Here is a 17,281-nt window from a genome sequence, read left to right as displayed (position 1 = left end):
CAATGATGTAAATGAGATTAAAGAGCTACATTGATTATCCTTGGTCACGCTAGTGAGTAACCTTTGTTTTTAAGGGGAATGGAGAGAGAGAGTCGGAGGGAAGCGGGGGGGGGGGGGGGGAGGGTGCTTACTCATCTACGCGATGGGGTTATTATGGACTGTTATAGTCAAAAGTATGGTTTAAATTTAGGGTCAAACTCGTGCATGATTTTCAAGGAGATCACGAGAACGTATATATAGATTCATTTATAACCGGCTGACACGAGGATTGAAACTCTTAACGCCTTAGTGCATTTAACACTGCCCGAAAACAACGGATCAGAACCATAAAACTCTGGAATTATTTGATGAGTCCTTGCCGCCTCTCTAGAAATGCTACAGAATGCGCTGATCATGCTGAAATACACTTATATGCAGTAAGTGAATCAATCAATCAATCAATCACTCGATCGATCGATCGATCTACGCACTTAACACCCTGAAAATACCTGATCAGATACATCACTGTACGCAGAACTTGTTCGATTATTCCATGCCGCAACGCTTCCTGTAACATTCTTCGCATCTGCTTCAACGGCAGCGAAATGACAACTTGCTTAATAAACGATCAAATAAATGACAAAAGAAAGATGTCAATTTTTAGCGAAGACACGCTTCTTGAAAGTGGGAAGTTATTTAAGAAAAATTTCCAAAGCCGAAGTTTGGATACATGTGCTGCGAGCTCGACTCGATGTCCGAACTTTTGGGGTTTGTTTACATCAAAAATCACGTGATACTACACGTGAAATCTAAAGCCCAAAAGGTGAATTGATCATAAATGTAGCGCATCCTGTGATGCACAAGAGCCAACAAGCGCCTCGATCTCGTTATGGTCACACTCGGGCGATGCACGTGCTCTAGTTGGGCCTATTCAAGCTCGTCGATCTAGTTTGAGCTAACTGATCTATAGTTGAACGGTTGAAAGATACTGTATACCTCTAAAAAATTTACTGGTTTCACATAAAAAGTACACAGTGGAATGAGTGAAAATTAAGTAAATTAATAAAGTAGCGAGAACAGATGTAGCTGCTGCCCATTCTCCTGTCCATAACTTAAGCCTTTTTTCATATTTCGTGTATCAAGGTGAAGGGCCGTCAACTTAGGATTTTCGCAAAAGTCACTTTTAATTATCCAACGTCCACGTAAATTAATTAAGTTTAAATAAAAATATTTTCTGATCCTTCAGACGACATTACAAAATTTTCCATTGGTGATACAGAATGCGTCTTTCCCTTTTGAGTCTTTCGTTCCTCCGCTTACGCGTATGGTGTCCAGCCTTTTGACTTTGGATGACGACGATTGTCGTGTGGGTGGTTGAAGGTTCCCATAAAGCCAATGGAATCACCGCCACATCAGTCTAGTGAACGTAGGATAGGTCATGCATCTTTTCAGTGAAATTTCCGTGGAATCATCTATTGCCTGTGACGAATCATTGGAGGTGGATGCTGATCTTCTTAATGGCGGAGGGTACGTTCGCGCCAAACACATTCCCCTCTCTAACAATCCACGGAAGGATTTTTCGTGTTTGAATGATGCTGCAACATCAACTAGTGGCTGGACTTTCGGTGATTTTCTCATCCTCGCAAGCTCTAGGACGGCTTTACGGGCCTTGCTCTCGAGGCTTGGCCATAAAGATAATTAGAACCTGAGTACAAACCTCAAGCAACCAAGTAATTGTTGCAAGTTTTCTGAGAAGGCTCCGCGTGACTTTAGTCCTGTAGTCGATCCACTTTCGTATGGCCATGCATCTCTCCCATGACATGAAAGTTAAGTGATAAAACGAACAGAAGGTAAGATAGGAGAAAAATATTTTGCTCACTAAATCGATTGTACATAGATGCGTAAACGATGCCTGACTGACTATCAACACATCTCCAGTGGCGGAAAATGACATATTCATGGCATCCACTATGAGATCAGGGACGGCCATGCTGCATAACAAAATATTCGAGCGTTTTTGCAACTCTCGCCTTTTCTTCAAAGTGACTATAGCCAAGAAGTGTAAGAGAACTGTAACCGGTGAGGCAATGAATCAGATGACCACTAAGATCCAAGGGAAGGATGAATTGGTAAAGATAAAGGATGGAAACTGCGGGCAAAAAAATAATTCTGCCATTCTGGTCGAGGTGGAGTTGAAATGGGATGTAGCAGAATCCGTTGCATTCATCTCCTTCTTTGCCTTTTGGTTTTCTTGGCAGAGATTTGAAAATGATCGATGAGAAAGAATCAGAAAAACAATATACACAGCACTTAATTACAGGTAAGTATGAAAGTCTAAAGTTTTCAGAAAATTACTCAAACTACATTTAATTTTCTGAATTGTAAATGCTGTAATCGTCGTCTATATCTAATCAAGTCAAAGGATTTTTTTTCCAAAGTCAAGAATGTCTTCTCTTTCTTTGGCCTTCTTGTTGTGATTTTCATTACTTTTTAAATCTAATTTGATGAACTCATTTCTTGCATCACTTTTCGCATGGTGATTGATTCCGTTGATCCCTTAAAATATCTCTGTATCATTCGCGGTCCAAGATGCACCTTGTTTTCAAAATCAAATAAAAAATCCTTTTGTTTCAATGTTTTTATTATCCAACCGCACAAAGTAAAGTACACATAACACGTGAATAGAGTAAAAATATCCGACGATGTTGTACGGTTATTTGGACAATTGGTTATTTTGTACTTTAAAAATAATCTGTTTAACCAGTCAGCTGTGCGCGCTACGCTTCTATCAGGTTTGCTTTTCCCGCCTTATTTTAACGAGCCCGTAGGGCCCGTCAAAATACGGCAGAACTTAAAAAATACTCAGCGATACCACATACTGTCTAATATTTACAAAGTTATACAATGAATTTGACATTGTTAAGCGACGCAAATGCAATATACATTTATCAAACATTTGGAATAGGAGAGCCTGATAAAATGCATGCAGCAACTGACGTCCCTCTTGTGAAATTATTAAGAAGGGCAGAAGCAATGTGCACCTCTATCTAGCTAAAGACAAGCGCGGAGAACAATTCATCTCGGCTGAATCTTTGACAAATTTCCAATTTTGTTGTTATCTTCCAAACTAACCAATTTTAATAAGCACTTTCTATTGTGTTTTCACCATCATTCAAAAAATTGATTAAATCGAAAGGTAAATATTCGCAATAGAAGAGACTGACCCATTTCAAGAAGCCAGGAATGTCTCCGAGCGAAAATAATAATAATAATAATAAAAAAAATTCTGGTAGATTGAAAAATTCGACATTTCAAAACCTTCTTCGATTACAGATTGCCCATTAATGAAAATTTGCATTTTTCATCTAGCTAAAGATGAGCGCGTTGAGTATGCTCTTCACTTGAATGAGCCGTCCAAGGGCCACGAATTTGATTCTATTTCGCTGTTTCTACCAAACACACGCATTTTATCAAGCAATTTCGATCGTGATTTCTTTTTGTTATCAAGAAAAACTGACAAACCTGAAAGGTAGGTAGAAACCTTTTATCGGATGTTTAGCTTGCAATAAAAACTAAATTCCTTATACAAATTGGCAAAAAAGAGAAGATTTCCGTATAACCTCACCCATTAATATACATTCAATTGTTCGATGAAACCAAAATTGCGAAAAAACATAGATTACCTTTGTGACTAATGCTTTCACTCAGAATAGTTTGTAGGCTGGGTTCATCAGTACTGAAATCTTGCCAAGAAAACGACAGTCAGTCAACTTTGCTTTGGATTTTAGGGAATGGTTTTGGTATGAAAAATCAGTAATTTCGCACCTGCCAGGAAAATGGTAGTACAATTTATATTGATGTCAAAATTCGCATACAACCTTTATGTTTAGGATCCTTTAGAATCAGGTCTTTACTCGCCAATACATGGTTCCTCAAAGAAAAAACTGGCAATTCTGGCCAAAAATATACCTCATCGCAAAATTTTACCACAAGTGAAAAAAAAAAAAACCTGGTCGTTTGGGTCACAGATGATCTCTTGAGCCGTAGGAAACACTCACCTTACGCCAAGGTAAGCATGTAATAGGCTTTCGGTGTGTTATTAACGTCGTTCGGGGCGTGAAAGGCGAAACTTTGATCGAACTAAACAAGGGCAAGTAATTAGTTCTCTCTTTAAAGCCGAAAACCCTTGCATCTTCCACAGAAAACCATTATGTTATGAACAGCCAACGGCTCGTTACCTGTATGCGTGTTTGTTTTTTTTACGATAAGAAATTCGATCTTAGAATTAATATACGACTAACTAGAACACGAATTACTAGTTTTAGAGCTCATCAACATATTTTGCAATTTCATCAACTGTCAAAGATGAAATAAAATAACTCGAATATACACAAAATTCGGCGCTTATTGAGTTTCCATTCACTCTCTATTACATTAATTTTTTTTCCAAAAATATTCAGTCGTAATGTTTCTTAAGGTGACATTACAAGAACGGTGCAATCCATAGCTTGATTGAACGTAAAATAGTTCGAAATTGTTAGCTGCAGCGGGAGTTGAAGTTCTTTAATCATCACTAACCATTTACAAGGAAACACTAATGTAATTATGTACTCTCATTTTCATATTTAAAAACCAAACCGAAACTTCAGATTTTTGAATGCGTCTGGAACAGGTTTGAAAATTTTAGAAAAAAGTTAAAATAAGTTAAGTATTAAAATCTGATCTTCGGCTGCGAAGCGTTTTTCTGCATCTGTGTTGAAAAGCTCAAATGGGATTTTGTTTCAGCAGCGATTTTTTGTTATTATAGTTTTACGGGTGGGAGTGGAGGAAAGATTCCTCACAGATGATTCTTTTTATTCTCGACGCTTTAAGGAGGATTATATTCATTTTATATGAAAAGCGTGGCCATGAGCGACAAAGAATAAACAAAAATTTTTCGCTCGAAATTTAAATTTTTGTTTCGTGGGAATGGGCATCAAAGGAAAAAAATTAGTGGTGCTTAATTTAAACCATAGAGAAGAAGCAGGAAATTCAAATTGATTACCCTTTCATCCACATCACAACGAGAATAATGATTCGCTTCCTATTTTAAGTATCAGAGATAGAGCTTCCGGTAATTATTGCGCAAAAGCATCATCCTCTTCTCCCACTAATCCGGAGTGGACTTCCCACGCTCACGAGTTACCCAATCTAAATATCATCTGTTAAAACGCTGGTTACCTGGTATTCAGTCGCTTCTAAAACTCAGATGTTTCGCACCCGGTCAATGTGTGTACGAATGACTTAACTGACTGAGTACGAATAGTCATGACTGGATACGAATCGTTTGAGTGCGAAACGTCCGTGTGTGCGAAACAATTGGTAAGCACGTCTTGTATGAACGCATCTGGGCATTTCTTTTGTGGTTAATTGTTAATTAATGTTCTATTTAGCACCCTTTGTCCTTTTTTATCAAAAAGTGCCCCCTGCAAACACGTTTGATAAAGCCTGCGGAAATGGGACAAAAATTTTTTTCTTTTTTGACTAATTTCTCTAAGAAAGAATTGAAAATGGTCGCGTTGCAGGCGCTCAGTATGGCTGATACTGTTAATGAACGATTCCATTCCAGTACTTGACAAAATCGATATTGTGAGGGAATACCAATTTCACTCTCAAGAGATCAAACTATACCTTTTTTTAAACGCACTGTGATGTAAAGAAGTGATATAAATTTTGAGAGTTAAGGACGTGACATCAAACTATCAGAGACAGTCAGCAAGGAGAGGAGTCTTCCTCTTAAGGAACATTAAGCTTTTACACCTTAGGAGTGTAGAGGTTAACAGGAAAACCTGGATTAAGATGAGTCCAGCCCAGTATTTCCTTATCTCTGTAAGTGCAAAGTGATCAACTATCAAGCGGGTTAATGAAGACAAGTTTTTAAATACATGCATATCAGATAACAATTTTGAACAAAACCTCACCACAAACAGAAAAAAAAGGCCTCTCATTTATGTTCACAAATCTTTAGTTTTTGTTGTTGTTGTTGTTGTTGTTTTTTTGGCGGGGGGGGGGAGGGGAGGCTGTAAATCGAAATTCAGCTTGCAGTCATGACAATAGGTTTACTTTCCTAATTAGGAAAACTGACAGAGACAAAATGGTGATAAAATTGAGATCCTGACAACCATATACCATGTAAATAGGTTTTAAAAAGTTTGATGAAGCACAATACTTAAAGTTTATTAAATCTGCTTTACGTTAAGGTAAGCCTCCACTAGTAGAAAAAGTTGCCGTTATAACGAAAAAGAATAGAGGAACTAAAATGTATGAAAACTGGAAACAAATGCAACCAATATAAGACGCTACTTTCGAGCGGTTGACATCATATTGTTACTACTTTTATCATCACACTTTTTATCAGCTCTTTTATTCCTTGCATTCTTTAGGGGATTATGTAGACAATAGAGAGTTTAAGCAACAAACAGGAAGGTGGCTACTTGACGTTTGACGTCTTCAAGTCACTCTTTGGGTGAGAATAAAGAGTCCATCGATTCTCGATGGACACTCCCAAAAATCGAATTTATTTTTTCTATTTTAAATTTTGCAGCAACACTCCCTTGGATGAATGTATTTAAGAAAATATTTAAAGGTTCCCCCGACTAATCTTACGGAATGAACTTTAAAAGTCTGAAAATGCGACATTAGTGAGGCTTTTTTACCTAATTCAACATGCACATTTTTGTGTTTCTTTCGGCGGTCACCGGAAACGTAAAAAATATGTTGTAATAACAAGACGTTTCCCAAGAAATAGACTATCCTTCTACTTTAGGAGGATGTGATAATGGTCTCAAAACATTCTTTTCAACCCCTTTAAATCTTCCCACTTTAACATTTTGATTTGTGGAAATTTCCAATTCCTTGGAAAACGAAGAACAGTGTTAAGCTCACGACGCTTAAGCTTTTTTCATTAAATGAATTAAATTAAATGAATTAAATAATTGACAAAAAAGTTTTTTCCCGATAATCTCCTGGTAAAGTAAAACAAGACAATTGATTTACCTTAAGCCAATAAATAAGTTTCGCTATGAAGCACACGACTGCCAACGCTTTACAACGGCATTAGAGAATATCCTTTTTAATGACGTTTTTTATTAACGCAAAACTTTCTCCGTTCCTTGCTGCTAAAAACGGCAGAAAAGAAACGGAATATGTCAAAAATTCCTGGAAAAACTGGTGATGTGGTCATATTTGCCGTTTCCCGTTTGCTAAACGTCATGCTTAAGAGTTTATGTTCTCTTGAAGCAACTTTAGAGCGTCAAAGAATCCAACATAACGGCGATATACACAAAAATCTTCTTCCATAAAAACCTGATGCCTTTTTAAGTTGCTTATTTTGTAACGACAAACACTTCTTTCCTACTTATGTGGACAAATTTTAACTGAAAGGATAATTTCTTGATGATTTACCCTCCTCCAGAGAAGGTTTCTTCTAGCTGAAAACAAAGCGCAAAAGTACTGTGCTCTTTTTTTTTTTTTTTTTTTTGCTAAGCAAGAATTTGATAGTGTGGTTTCCAATTCCTTTCAAAACTTGTTCATAATGAATTCAGGGCTTTATTTTCCTTTAAGTTATTGACTTTGTTTCACCCTCGGTCCTCTGCTTTCCAATTCACATTTCTTAGCAATATTTTCAATAAATTCAGATGGTTCAGCCCCGCAGGTATTCGATCTTGTTGTAAGGGTTCGATTTGCTGATCCTTGCGAAGAAACTGCGTCGTTTGCAGTTGGTGATACAGGGTGAACCTTTTCTTTGGAAATTCTATATCCACATTGCTTAGAACTTTGACTATGGATCACAGCGGTTGTCGTATGGACGGACAAGGGCTCCGGAATCTGGACATTACATTGAGAAAATGAATCACTGCAGTATCCAGAGATGGACCTTTCCATATTTATGCTAGAAGCCCCTTCATGTTCAACGGGAGGCTCAAAGGGAGCGAATTTTGTAGATTGCACGATGAAAATTTCCTCTCCTTGCAGTTTCATCCCTACTGATTGAAAGGACTCTTTTCGTCTTAAACATCGATTAGCATGAAAGGTTGGTTGGATTTTTTGTGTTTTTTTAAAACCTAACAGCTCTTGGACAGCGTTTTTAAAACGGCGGTCGCTATAGCAGTATAATATTGGATTTAAAAGGGAGTTCAGCTGTAAAACTAGCTCTGCCAATTGAAAAGTGGAATTCATACGAAATATTGGTGAAAAACTACCTAGAACAACAATAACAACTGAAAAAACAAACGAAAAAAGAAGTGCGGCGGTTACCAAACCAGTTGTCGTGGCAATTTTAGATTCGAGTTTTACATTCAACAAAACAGAAACCTGGCTAGTTTTGTTCTTTTTTTGCCTCCGCACTCCAAGTAAGACCTGGAAGTAAAAATATGCAATGGCGATTGAACAACCAAGGACCACGACAGCCTCAACTAAAATGCAGATACCAAGGAATTTTTCTGAGATACTAATTGCCATTATAATAACAGTTAGACCTTGTTTGAAAAAAGGTAATACCCAAGCAGTTAGCGCAAATTTTTTGAGGAGACTTTCTGTTACCTTGCTCTTGTACTCCATCCCACATTTTATGGCCATGTATCTCTCCCAAGCAATGGCAGTTAAGTGAAATAAGGATGATAAAGACATGAGAAATATTATGGGTTTCGTCACCAGGGAATCTAATGTACAAATATGCTCCAAAGAAACTTGGCTGAGCATTAAAACAACGGTTGTGGCAGATAGTGGCATAGTTATAGCACCTGTTAGGAGATCAGTGAAGGCCATGCTGCATAGCAAAATGTTCGACCGTTTTTTTAGTTCCCTCCGTTTCTTCAAAGCCACGATTACAGTAGCGTTAAGGAAAGTGATGATAGGAGAAGCAATAGATGTAATGAACACTAAAATCCAAGGGAAAGTCGTATGAGTCAAATCCCAGAAGATGCTTGGAAGTGATTGGCACAAGAAAACTGACCTGCTTGCAGAAGTAGAGTCATAACTGGTTGCTAATGAATTCTCTGGATCCATGCTGATTTCGTATCGCCGACAAGCGTATTCCAAGGCAGTTTTCAAAGTAACCTTAAGCTCTAATGTAGTTGTCAGTCTTGGACACAGTCTCTATGCCTTCTAAAAGCTTCCTGTCTTTCTTTTCTTTGCGATGGCGTGATTTATCTGTAATATAAATTAAAGGACATAACTGAAAGCATAATTACTATTAATATAGAGATATATTTTCCTTGTTCTTTCTTGAAGGTATGTTAACAATCTCAGGCTATTAACTTCAGCATTTTTTAAGATGTTTTGTCATTGAACTTTGCATAGAATTTACGGCAATTAAAATGATTAGAATCACGTTATCAAACTCAAGGGCAGAAAAAGACAAGATAAATTAGATATACAGTTATTTTCCGCTAGGCTTATTTCGCTTTGACGAATTTGACTCAAATTCGCTAAAATCGTCAAATCCGCCATGTTAATTTCACTTTCACGAATTTGACTAACATTCGTCAAAATCGTCATTTCCGCCGAGCTGATGACTAAAAGTTCGTCAAATCTATGAAAATTGACTCGGTTTGAGGAAATTTCGTCAAATCTGCCTTTGTCGTTTCTGCGTGCATTTCTGCGTGCATTTCTGCGTGCATCTCTGAACAAAAAACTCTGATTTTTTTTGTTACTGCTATTTGCTAAGCTGGGTGTGAGTATCTACATTTAAGATACAATTTATAGTTATTTAAATTATTCTTTTTGGTGAAATGTTCTTCAAAGGGTTTTAGCCGACACACACCTTCACCAACTAGCTCAACACATCACGTGGTAGGGTCGCCAACTTGAACATGCACGTTAATTTTCCGAAGGCCTTAACGTACATAATAGTTCACTGGAGCTCGACTAGAGCTTCTTGTTAAGATTCCATTTAGTACCATATCATCCCTGTTTTGTTTTTTATTGTTTTTTTCCTAACTATTTTCCACTTCAAATGAATCATTTTGAAAGAAAATACTGTTATAATCCGACTTTTTTTCACTGCGTTACAGCGTTCTTTAAAGACGGAACTATAAACGTTTATTTACCAAAGTAAGATATTTCTTATTGTTAAAATTCTATTTAACACAATATCATCTCTATATTTTAAAGTTTTTTTCCACATTTTTTACACCGGCAAATGTAGCATTTTGAAAGGAAGTACTTTTATAATCTACTTTTTTTCACGGCGCTACCGCGTTCTTTAAAGACGGAACTACGGACATTTCTGTGCCAATTTGGGAAATACACCAATTTTCTTATTCTTTTACGTTTTAACCGTTAGATTTGATGCACGTTTCAGGCCTTATTACTCGGTTCAAAATTAACCAAACAACTCATGGTGTATAAAGGCCAAAACTGCAAACAAGAAAAAGTACTCACCTGATTAACTTTCAGTCATGCAGATTTTAATGAGTTCTTGACGTCCTTCTTAGCAATTCAGCGCTTGGTGGCAAATGCTGTGCGTCTCTGAGTCAGAAGGGTTTTTTCTCATTGATTTTTAATAACAATGTTCAAACGGAAGATCTTTTAATTCGAAAAGTTTGAATGGTCCATAGAATAAAATTATGACTGACAAAACTTTCACGGAAACCATTTCGGAAATAAATGCTTTGTGTTACTGGGCGTAAAAATAACATTTGAGTCTCTTATTCTAATTCACACAAAACAAATTGATTAGGTACTTGTTAAGGGACCTTCTGACCAGGTTAGCACAACAAAATTAAAAAAAAAAAACTTAATTAAAATATCAGAGATAAGGCTATAAACGTAAATATCTGTGCTAATAGGATCTTTCTTTTGGTGTAATTGTGAACTTGGTCTTCCCAGATTCATTTACCACGCAATTGTGTATTTAGTTCGTTGAATCCTCGATTAGGCAGGTTTCGTTTTATTTGTAGCAGTCAATGTAAGAACCGATAGCTAAGTGGTATCTCGTTCTAACAAGATAAAATTTCCCAATCGTATTATTGAACGCGGTTTAATTTAGTAAGCTGATGGTTTTAATATATATTTTTTGACAGTTCAGACCTTTCTGTCAGATAACCGAAAGGAAATGAACTCAGTGAACCTCAATTAACAATTCAGATGTATAGTAGTCGAGAAAATTAGCACAATACTATATTTTTATCTCCTCCCATGTTAAACTTAATCAGTCCAGAGCGGTGATAAAGAAACTTATGGTTCAGTTATCAAATTGCTTCCTTTAGCACTTAACCTCAGCGAAATAAACCAGTCGCTTCAACGATACATGCCCAATCGATATTATGATCAGCATTCTCCTCTCGTACCATGTTTTCGCATTTGCTAATCTTATCGTCACAAACCTTCGAGCAAAGAGAGCACAACAGATGTTTTAATTGTCCAATTAGTATCCTTCAGTACCAATTTTCGAAAAGCAAACACTCAACGCATGCACATGCACTTAGTTACCTTGATAAAATCAATGTTTAAAATGTACCTTTCTGTGTATCGTCGTAAAAGTATGGATTTGTGAATCACCTCATTGTAGGCGCTTTGTGTCAGCTAATGGTTGAATTAATCAATTTAGAATTTTGGCCTTCCGTTCAGAGTTAAATAATACGCTCTCAAATTTTCTAATCTTATCATCATTATCATATCAGAAGTTTAAGCCGAACTTTGTTTTTCGGAAAGCGCCCACTCGACGTACGCACCTGGCTATGACTTTTTACAAAAATTATCAACCAAGTTATTCGGGGATTGTCGAACCTTTTATTTTCAATCATTAGCTAAGTCGACAACATTAGTCAGTAAAGGGTTATTTTGCTCATATGATAAACAAAATATGACACGGTTGCTCGTAGATATGAAATTTATCTTTTCTTGGTCAACTCGACATCTCACTTCGAGTTTAACACTCGAAGAAAAATTCAATACCTACGCGCGCCCATGTATTATTCTCTATATAACGAGTTCACATAACCCTAGAGGAAGGCTTTCCCACATTAGCCCCAATAACTCATAAAAGAGATCAAGATAGCAGTATTTCTAAACAATATTACTCTGTCAGCTAAGTTTCAACGGTAAAATCAAATTCTAAGCACCAGCCAACGAAGACATGCATAGTCACTAGTTGGGACAGTAAAAGTTGCTCCTACAATAAGCGGACACCAGATTTAGTAGGCCCGAGACCTTTCCTTTCTTTTTTCCTCTCATAAAAAACATCGATACGATTTGCTATACAGAGACATACATTGGAGGGGTGAAGTATATTAATGCCAGAAACCAGAGGTTTTTTTCCAAATACGACTCACCTCAGCCTAAAATGAGTATTGTTTTATCTACTGTAAAAATGCCACTACAAATCCATTAAGAAAAATTTTGAACTTTCTTTGAAACGAGTACTTTACAATAGATTCGGAAAAAAAATCGATCGAAGAGTTTTATTCTTCGGTTTTACAGTCTTTCGTGCCTATTTTCACGAAGTTAATGAGGAATTTACTCGATGTAAGAATTGAAGACACATCGAGAAGTTACCTCGACCGAATTGCCAGTGTCCGTTAAGATATTAGATTTTTGCAATATTCCAATTTTTGTGTGGTGTGGAAACAGCTGGGAATCTTATGTTTCTTTGCCTACGTAATTTCAAGTTGATGCGCTTACCATATTTTATTTTAACTGCCATCGCTGCTTTGTTTCTGTGACTACACCCAACGAATTTTTTCGCTTTCTGCTAATCAATTTGTAGTAGAGAAGTCGCTTATGAAGTGATTCGTGATCAAAGTCACAAAAAGGTTTAAAGCATATGGCTCCAAACCTGGCAAGAAATTTTTCATCATGAATTTGGGCAACCTAAGTAATCGATTACATAGCAGTGAATCGGCCACGAGAAAACATCCTTAGATACGCACTTTCATACGTGCAAGAAAGTACGTATACTCAGAATGGAATTGTTCTTCGCAGGATTATCACTGACGTTGTTTGTTGCTCAATGTTTCTGCCGGTGTATGTAATGAGTGGGCGCTTACTGAAGCTAAATTGTAAGAAAGGCGGTAAATCGGAAGGTTCAGTTGACCTTCAGTTCTCACCATTCTATTCTTTAGTGAACAGATGGCTTCTTGAGAAAGCTTTTAGTCAATAATAGAAAGATTGACAGCTGGTGTCCCTATCTAGCTGTTTAGCGCTAATTGGAGTTTGTTTCATTTTCTTATGGTAATTTGATCGTAACGTCGTTGGACAATCAAGTACTCAATCCGTTTTGTTACCTTTTTTCCAAGGACGAAATACTGGTGTCAATAATTTCATTTATTTCTCACACCCACAGAACAACAACTCCCTTAAAGGCTTTCTGCTTGTGTTTTTTTTCAAATTTTAGAGAACTCAATTCAGCACCACCGTAACCTTGGCCTTTTCAGCAAGGACATGAAGAACAGCTTATTTACAGTTAACCTCGGCCATCAGGTTTGTTATCTCTTACATAAATGTTTTCCCAGACTTCATGTAGGATTTTATAAGCAGTATAGCCGAGTAGAAATATGATTGCGTGGTTGATAAACTTTTTCCTGACAGCTAACAGGGGAGAGCAGATTATATTTCAGACAAAAATGTGACCAATGGCTGTAGAACGTACAGTATTAAACCAAAAAAACAAAACAAAAAAACCGACTTCTTTTCAATTTCTTCATCTCAAGTTTCAGTTAATACTTTGAACTTTCCTTGTGATATTCTTTAGAAATCGCCCTCTTAAACGACTGTCTAGAGAGAATATCTTACTACTATGTACATTTTGTACAACCTCAATCGCGATAGAGTCAAATTATGTCGTTTAAATAAAATTTCCTGGTTTATCTAAGAAATGGCCAACATGATTGTTTCGCGCTAAAATCATCAAATAGGGTAAAATGAAACATAAAGAAATGGGTTGCAAATAAACTGGAAAGTAAAGTACTTTCGATCATTATTTGCTAACAAGAAAATTCTAATTTTAAAATCTCCTGTGCCGAAAATAATACGGAGAGTTGCTTCATACGAAATGAATAAATTGGAAGCTTAGCCCAACAAATGTGAGTGCATACAGGTTTAAAAAAAGTCACATTATAAAGTAAAATCGAGAGAAATTACACAGTTGCACCTTAATTTCTCACACCCTTTTCAAACAATGCTAATGGCGTTGAAGTCAAATGTAAAACCATTACTGGCTTAGATCCGCTTTAATCCATGCCTTAGGCATTCCAAACATTTCATCTCTTGGAAAAAAAAAAGAAAAAAGGGGGAAGATGAGCTAATGTTTCATTAACTTGAGAATAGAAGTTGATGCTTGTCGACAATATAGCTGTATTCACGCATTCTGTTATGTACCTTTATAGATAACTATTGAACTACGAAAAGAAAAAAGTGTCGAATTTGGAGTCAAAGGAAGGCAAAGTCATCGTAGGGAAACAGAAGTGGCAAGGAAAAAACTGCTTCGGTGGAGAAATTTTTCAAAAAAATAGACAAACAAAACAAAAACAAAAACGCTCAGGAGCTAAACACTCCTTTAGACAAAATTAGGCCTCGGCATGGCGGCAAATAACACAACAGTCAGCTATGATTTTACCTATGCCGGTAATTCGTTGTACTTCTGCCAAAAACCTCCATACCTCACCTGGGATTTGACCGATACAACGCTACCATGGATTTTAGATGTCATAATATTCACTGCTGCCCCTGTCACCACTCTTCTAAACATTTTGGTAATCGTCGCTCTGAGGAAAAACAGAGAACTGCAAAAATTCTCCAACATTTTGCTATGCAGTATGGCCGTCACTGATCTCATAACAGGAGCTGTAACAATGCCAATGTCATCCATCGTCGATGTTCTAATGCTTACTCGGGTTTCAGTAAAGCATGTGTGCACGTTCGATTCCTTGGTAAACAAAACCTTCTTATTCACAATGTCCATCTCATCTTTGTATCACTTAACTGCAATTGCTTGGGAGAGATACATGGCCATAAAATGTTGGAAGGACTACAGGAACAAAGTAACCAAACTTCTTCTTCAAAAGCTCGGAGCCACCGCTTGGCTGTTGGCAATCCTCAAGCAGGTTCCAACCGTTGCGATGATCATCGCTGGTGTAGACCGAATAGTTCTCGATCGATGGCTTGCACTTGAAAACATTCTGGTCATGATTTGTTTGTTTGCCATTGCATATTTTTACATCATGGTGTTCCTCGGAGTACGGAAGCAAAAGCAGAACCAAACTAGCCAGGTTACTATCATGATGAAAGCAAAACTCGAATCTAAAGTTGCAAAAACAACTGGTTTATTAACAGCTGGACTTATGGTTTCGTTTGTTCCTTCGATCGTCATTGCCACGTTGGGTAACTTTTTCCCCGCATTTCGCATGAACTCCGCTTTCCGATTATCAGAGGTATTTGTGCAGTTTAACTCTGTATTAACTCCTGTCTTGTACTTCTACAGAGATCGTCGTTTTCGAAACACCGTTAAAGAGTTGTTGGGAATGAAAACATCAACAAATATTCGACAATTCGTTGACGCGACTCAATCCTCTAAGAAAAACGAGTTCAGCAATAATGCATCAATACAGCTATCAGCACGCAATGGGGAAAAAACCCGCTCGATATTGACAACATCCGCTTACCCTGAAACCGCCGGAAAAGTTGACCAGGGACTTAAAGCGACTCTTGGAAGATCCATCTCCTATCCAACGCTTTACAAGTGTTCCCGTGATTCATTCGTTCCATGTGGTTCTCCGCCGTACGAACCCGCATCCCACCTCACGACCATTGCCGCAGATCGAAATGAAGGTTCCAAGCAGGGCAAATGGGAAAATAACAAAGGAAAGATTCACCCTCTAGCTACACGTGCAAAAGATACAATTTCGCCGAGAAGGTCTGCAGATCTGACTAGCATAAAGCCAAGGTCGAAATCATTTTTCCCAGATACAGCGTAACCAATTACTGGGTGTAACATACAGTTTTAAGGGGGGTGGTAAAAAATACAAATATTTGCAAAACCAGATGAGTTTTCTGGATAGTTAAGCATTTAATAGAAAATGTATTGCAAGTTTTACGGTCCGATTAATCGACATCATAGTTGGGAACGTGATTCGAATAATCAAAAGACATATATTCCAAAGTTGAAAATTGGATCATTAGCCAGTTACACTTGATTTTTACTTATTTTCTCTCAAATTATTTAACAATTAAAATTTAATCGAAAAATGTTTAAAATATAGATGCATCGTCTTTTTTTTCTGTAAGTACCTTAGGCTTTTAAAAAAGGCCATTTCAAAAGAAAACATTTGTTGTCGAAAAACTTTCGAGTTTCTATCACGAAAGAGCCTCTTAAAGGCTTAAAATTATGACAAACCAGTTCAGTCGAATTCATTCCCAATTTTTTCTCCAGCAGGGAAATAAGTTGAACGAAATCGTAGCTGAAAAGGTGACTAAAATTTGAGTCTTTCCATTTCCTGCAATTACCGGGAAAAAATTAACTTTGAAAGCATGAGGAGATAGTTTGTTTTTGTTTGTACGTTTGTGGATAAGGGCATTTCATTTCCCCTCTTAAGTACATTGAATCACAAAAACAATGCAATGCATTAAAGACATCTAAAACCAATAAAACATTACATAAATAATAAATGATAATGTTTACCTGCATAAAAAAAGTTTCTTAAAAAATCTGGAATGACTCGATCTGTGATGGAAATGTATGCTCGGAATATAATCAAGGAAACATGTAATCTTGTCTTGCCGTTCAAAACTGAGTGAGTGAGACATATGTACTACGACAAAAGTTAGTCCAGTTATGAAAAAAAAACAACAACAATAACAACCACTCCGACAACAATATGAAAAAAAAATAGCTACTCCAAGTAAATGCAAAACCATACAAAATTTGAAAATAAGCTATTAATCTTTATTTTATTAAAGTTAATCTTCGCTCGATAAAATTCATCTTTCTTGGTGGCTTAGTTAGTATCTTTTTCTTAAAGAGTTACGTTACAAACTGTGAAGGATAAAAAAAACTTGGATAATGACAGTGTTCTACGGATGATTCAATTAATTACTATCTGGGCGATTTCTCTAGAAAATCTTATTTCTAACTTGTCAAAGGCAAAGTGGAGTAGATACAAGTTTATTTAAAACATGTTAAAATTTGCATCAACTAAATAATTGAATTCCTTTCAAGTACAATTTCCTGCATATTGGCTAGAAAAAGCATCGCTTTATTTGAAGGAAAACACTTGTGACCGATTACACTATGAACAGGTGGAACAATTTGAAATAAAAAGCTTAC

At 36.8% G+C, this 17,281-nt stretch overlaps 2 protein-coding genes across 2 annotated transcripts; one reads left to right on the top strand and one right to left on the bottom strand.

Annotated features, from left to right (window-relative positions):
- Positions 1-6,457: 6,457 nt before the first annotated feature.
- LOC113677296 (trace amine-associated receptor 5) lies at positions 6,458-11,072 on the bottom strand. The gene is made up of 2 exons (XM_027194089.2): positions 10,402-11,072; positions 6,458-9,168 (listed from the first exon to the last, which is right to left on the bottom strand). The coding sequence occupies exon 2, from the start codon at positions 9,022-9,024 to the stop codon at positions 7,582-7,584; it is 1,443 nt and encodes a 480-aa protein (XP_027049890.2). The 5' UTR covers positions 9,025-9,168; positions 10,402-11,072; the 3' UTR covers positions 6,458-7,581.
- Positions 11,073-12,983: 1,911 nt separating this feature from the next.
- LOC113677298 (trace amine-associated receptor 7d) lies at positions 12,984-17,281 on the top strand. Its single transcript, XM_027194091.2, has 2 exons — positions 12,984-13,440; positions 14,346-17,281. Exon 2 carries the CDS (start codon positions 14,538-14,540, stop codon positions 15,930-15,932), a length of 1,395 nt encoding a protein of 464 aa, XP_027049892.2. The 5' UTR covers positions 12,984-13,440; positions 14,346-14,537; the 3' UTR covers positions 15,933-17,281.

The sequence above is a fragment of the Pocillopora damicornis genome, chromosome 6 (assembly GCF_964200805.1).
Source record: "Pocillopora damicornis chromosome 6, jaPocDami1.2, whole genome shotgun sequence".
Lineage (NCBI taxonomy): Eukaryota > Metazoa > Cnidaria > Anthozoa > Scleractinia > Pocilloporidae > Pocillopora > Pocillopora damicornis.
The sequence above is the reverse complement of the archived record's forward strand: the minus strand, read 5'-3'. Positions and strand labels throughout refer to the sequence as shown.

What these genes read in the sequence shown, in the direction of transcription:
- LOC113677296 (XM_027194089.2), bottom strand. Translation starts at nt 9,024, where the DNA reads ATGGATCCAGAGAATTCATTAGCAACCAGTTATGACTCTACTTCTGCA.
- LOC113677298 (XM_027194091.2), top strand. Translation starts at nt 14,538, where the DNA reads ATGGCGGCAAATAACACAACAGTCAGCTATGATTTTACCTATGCCGGT.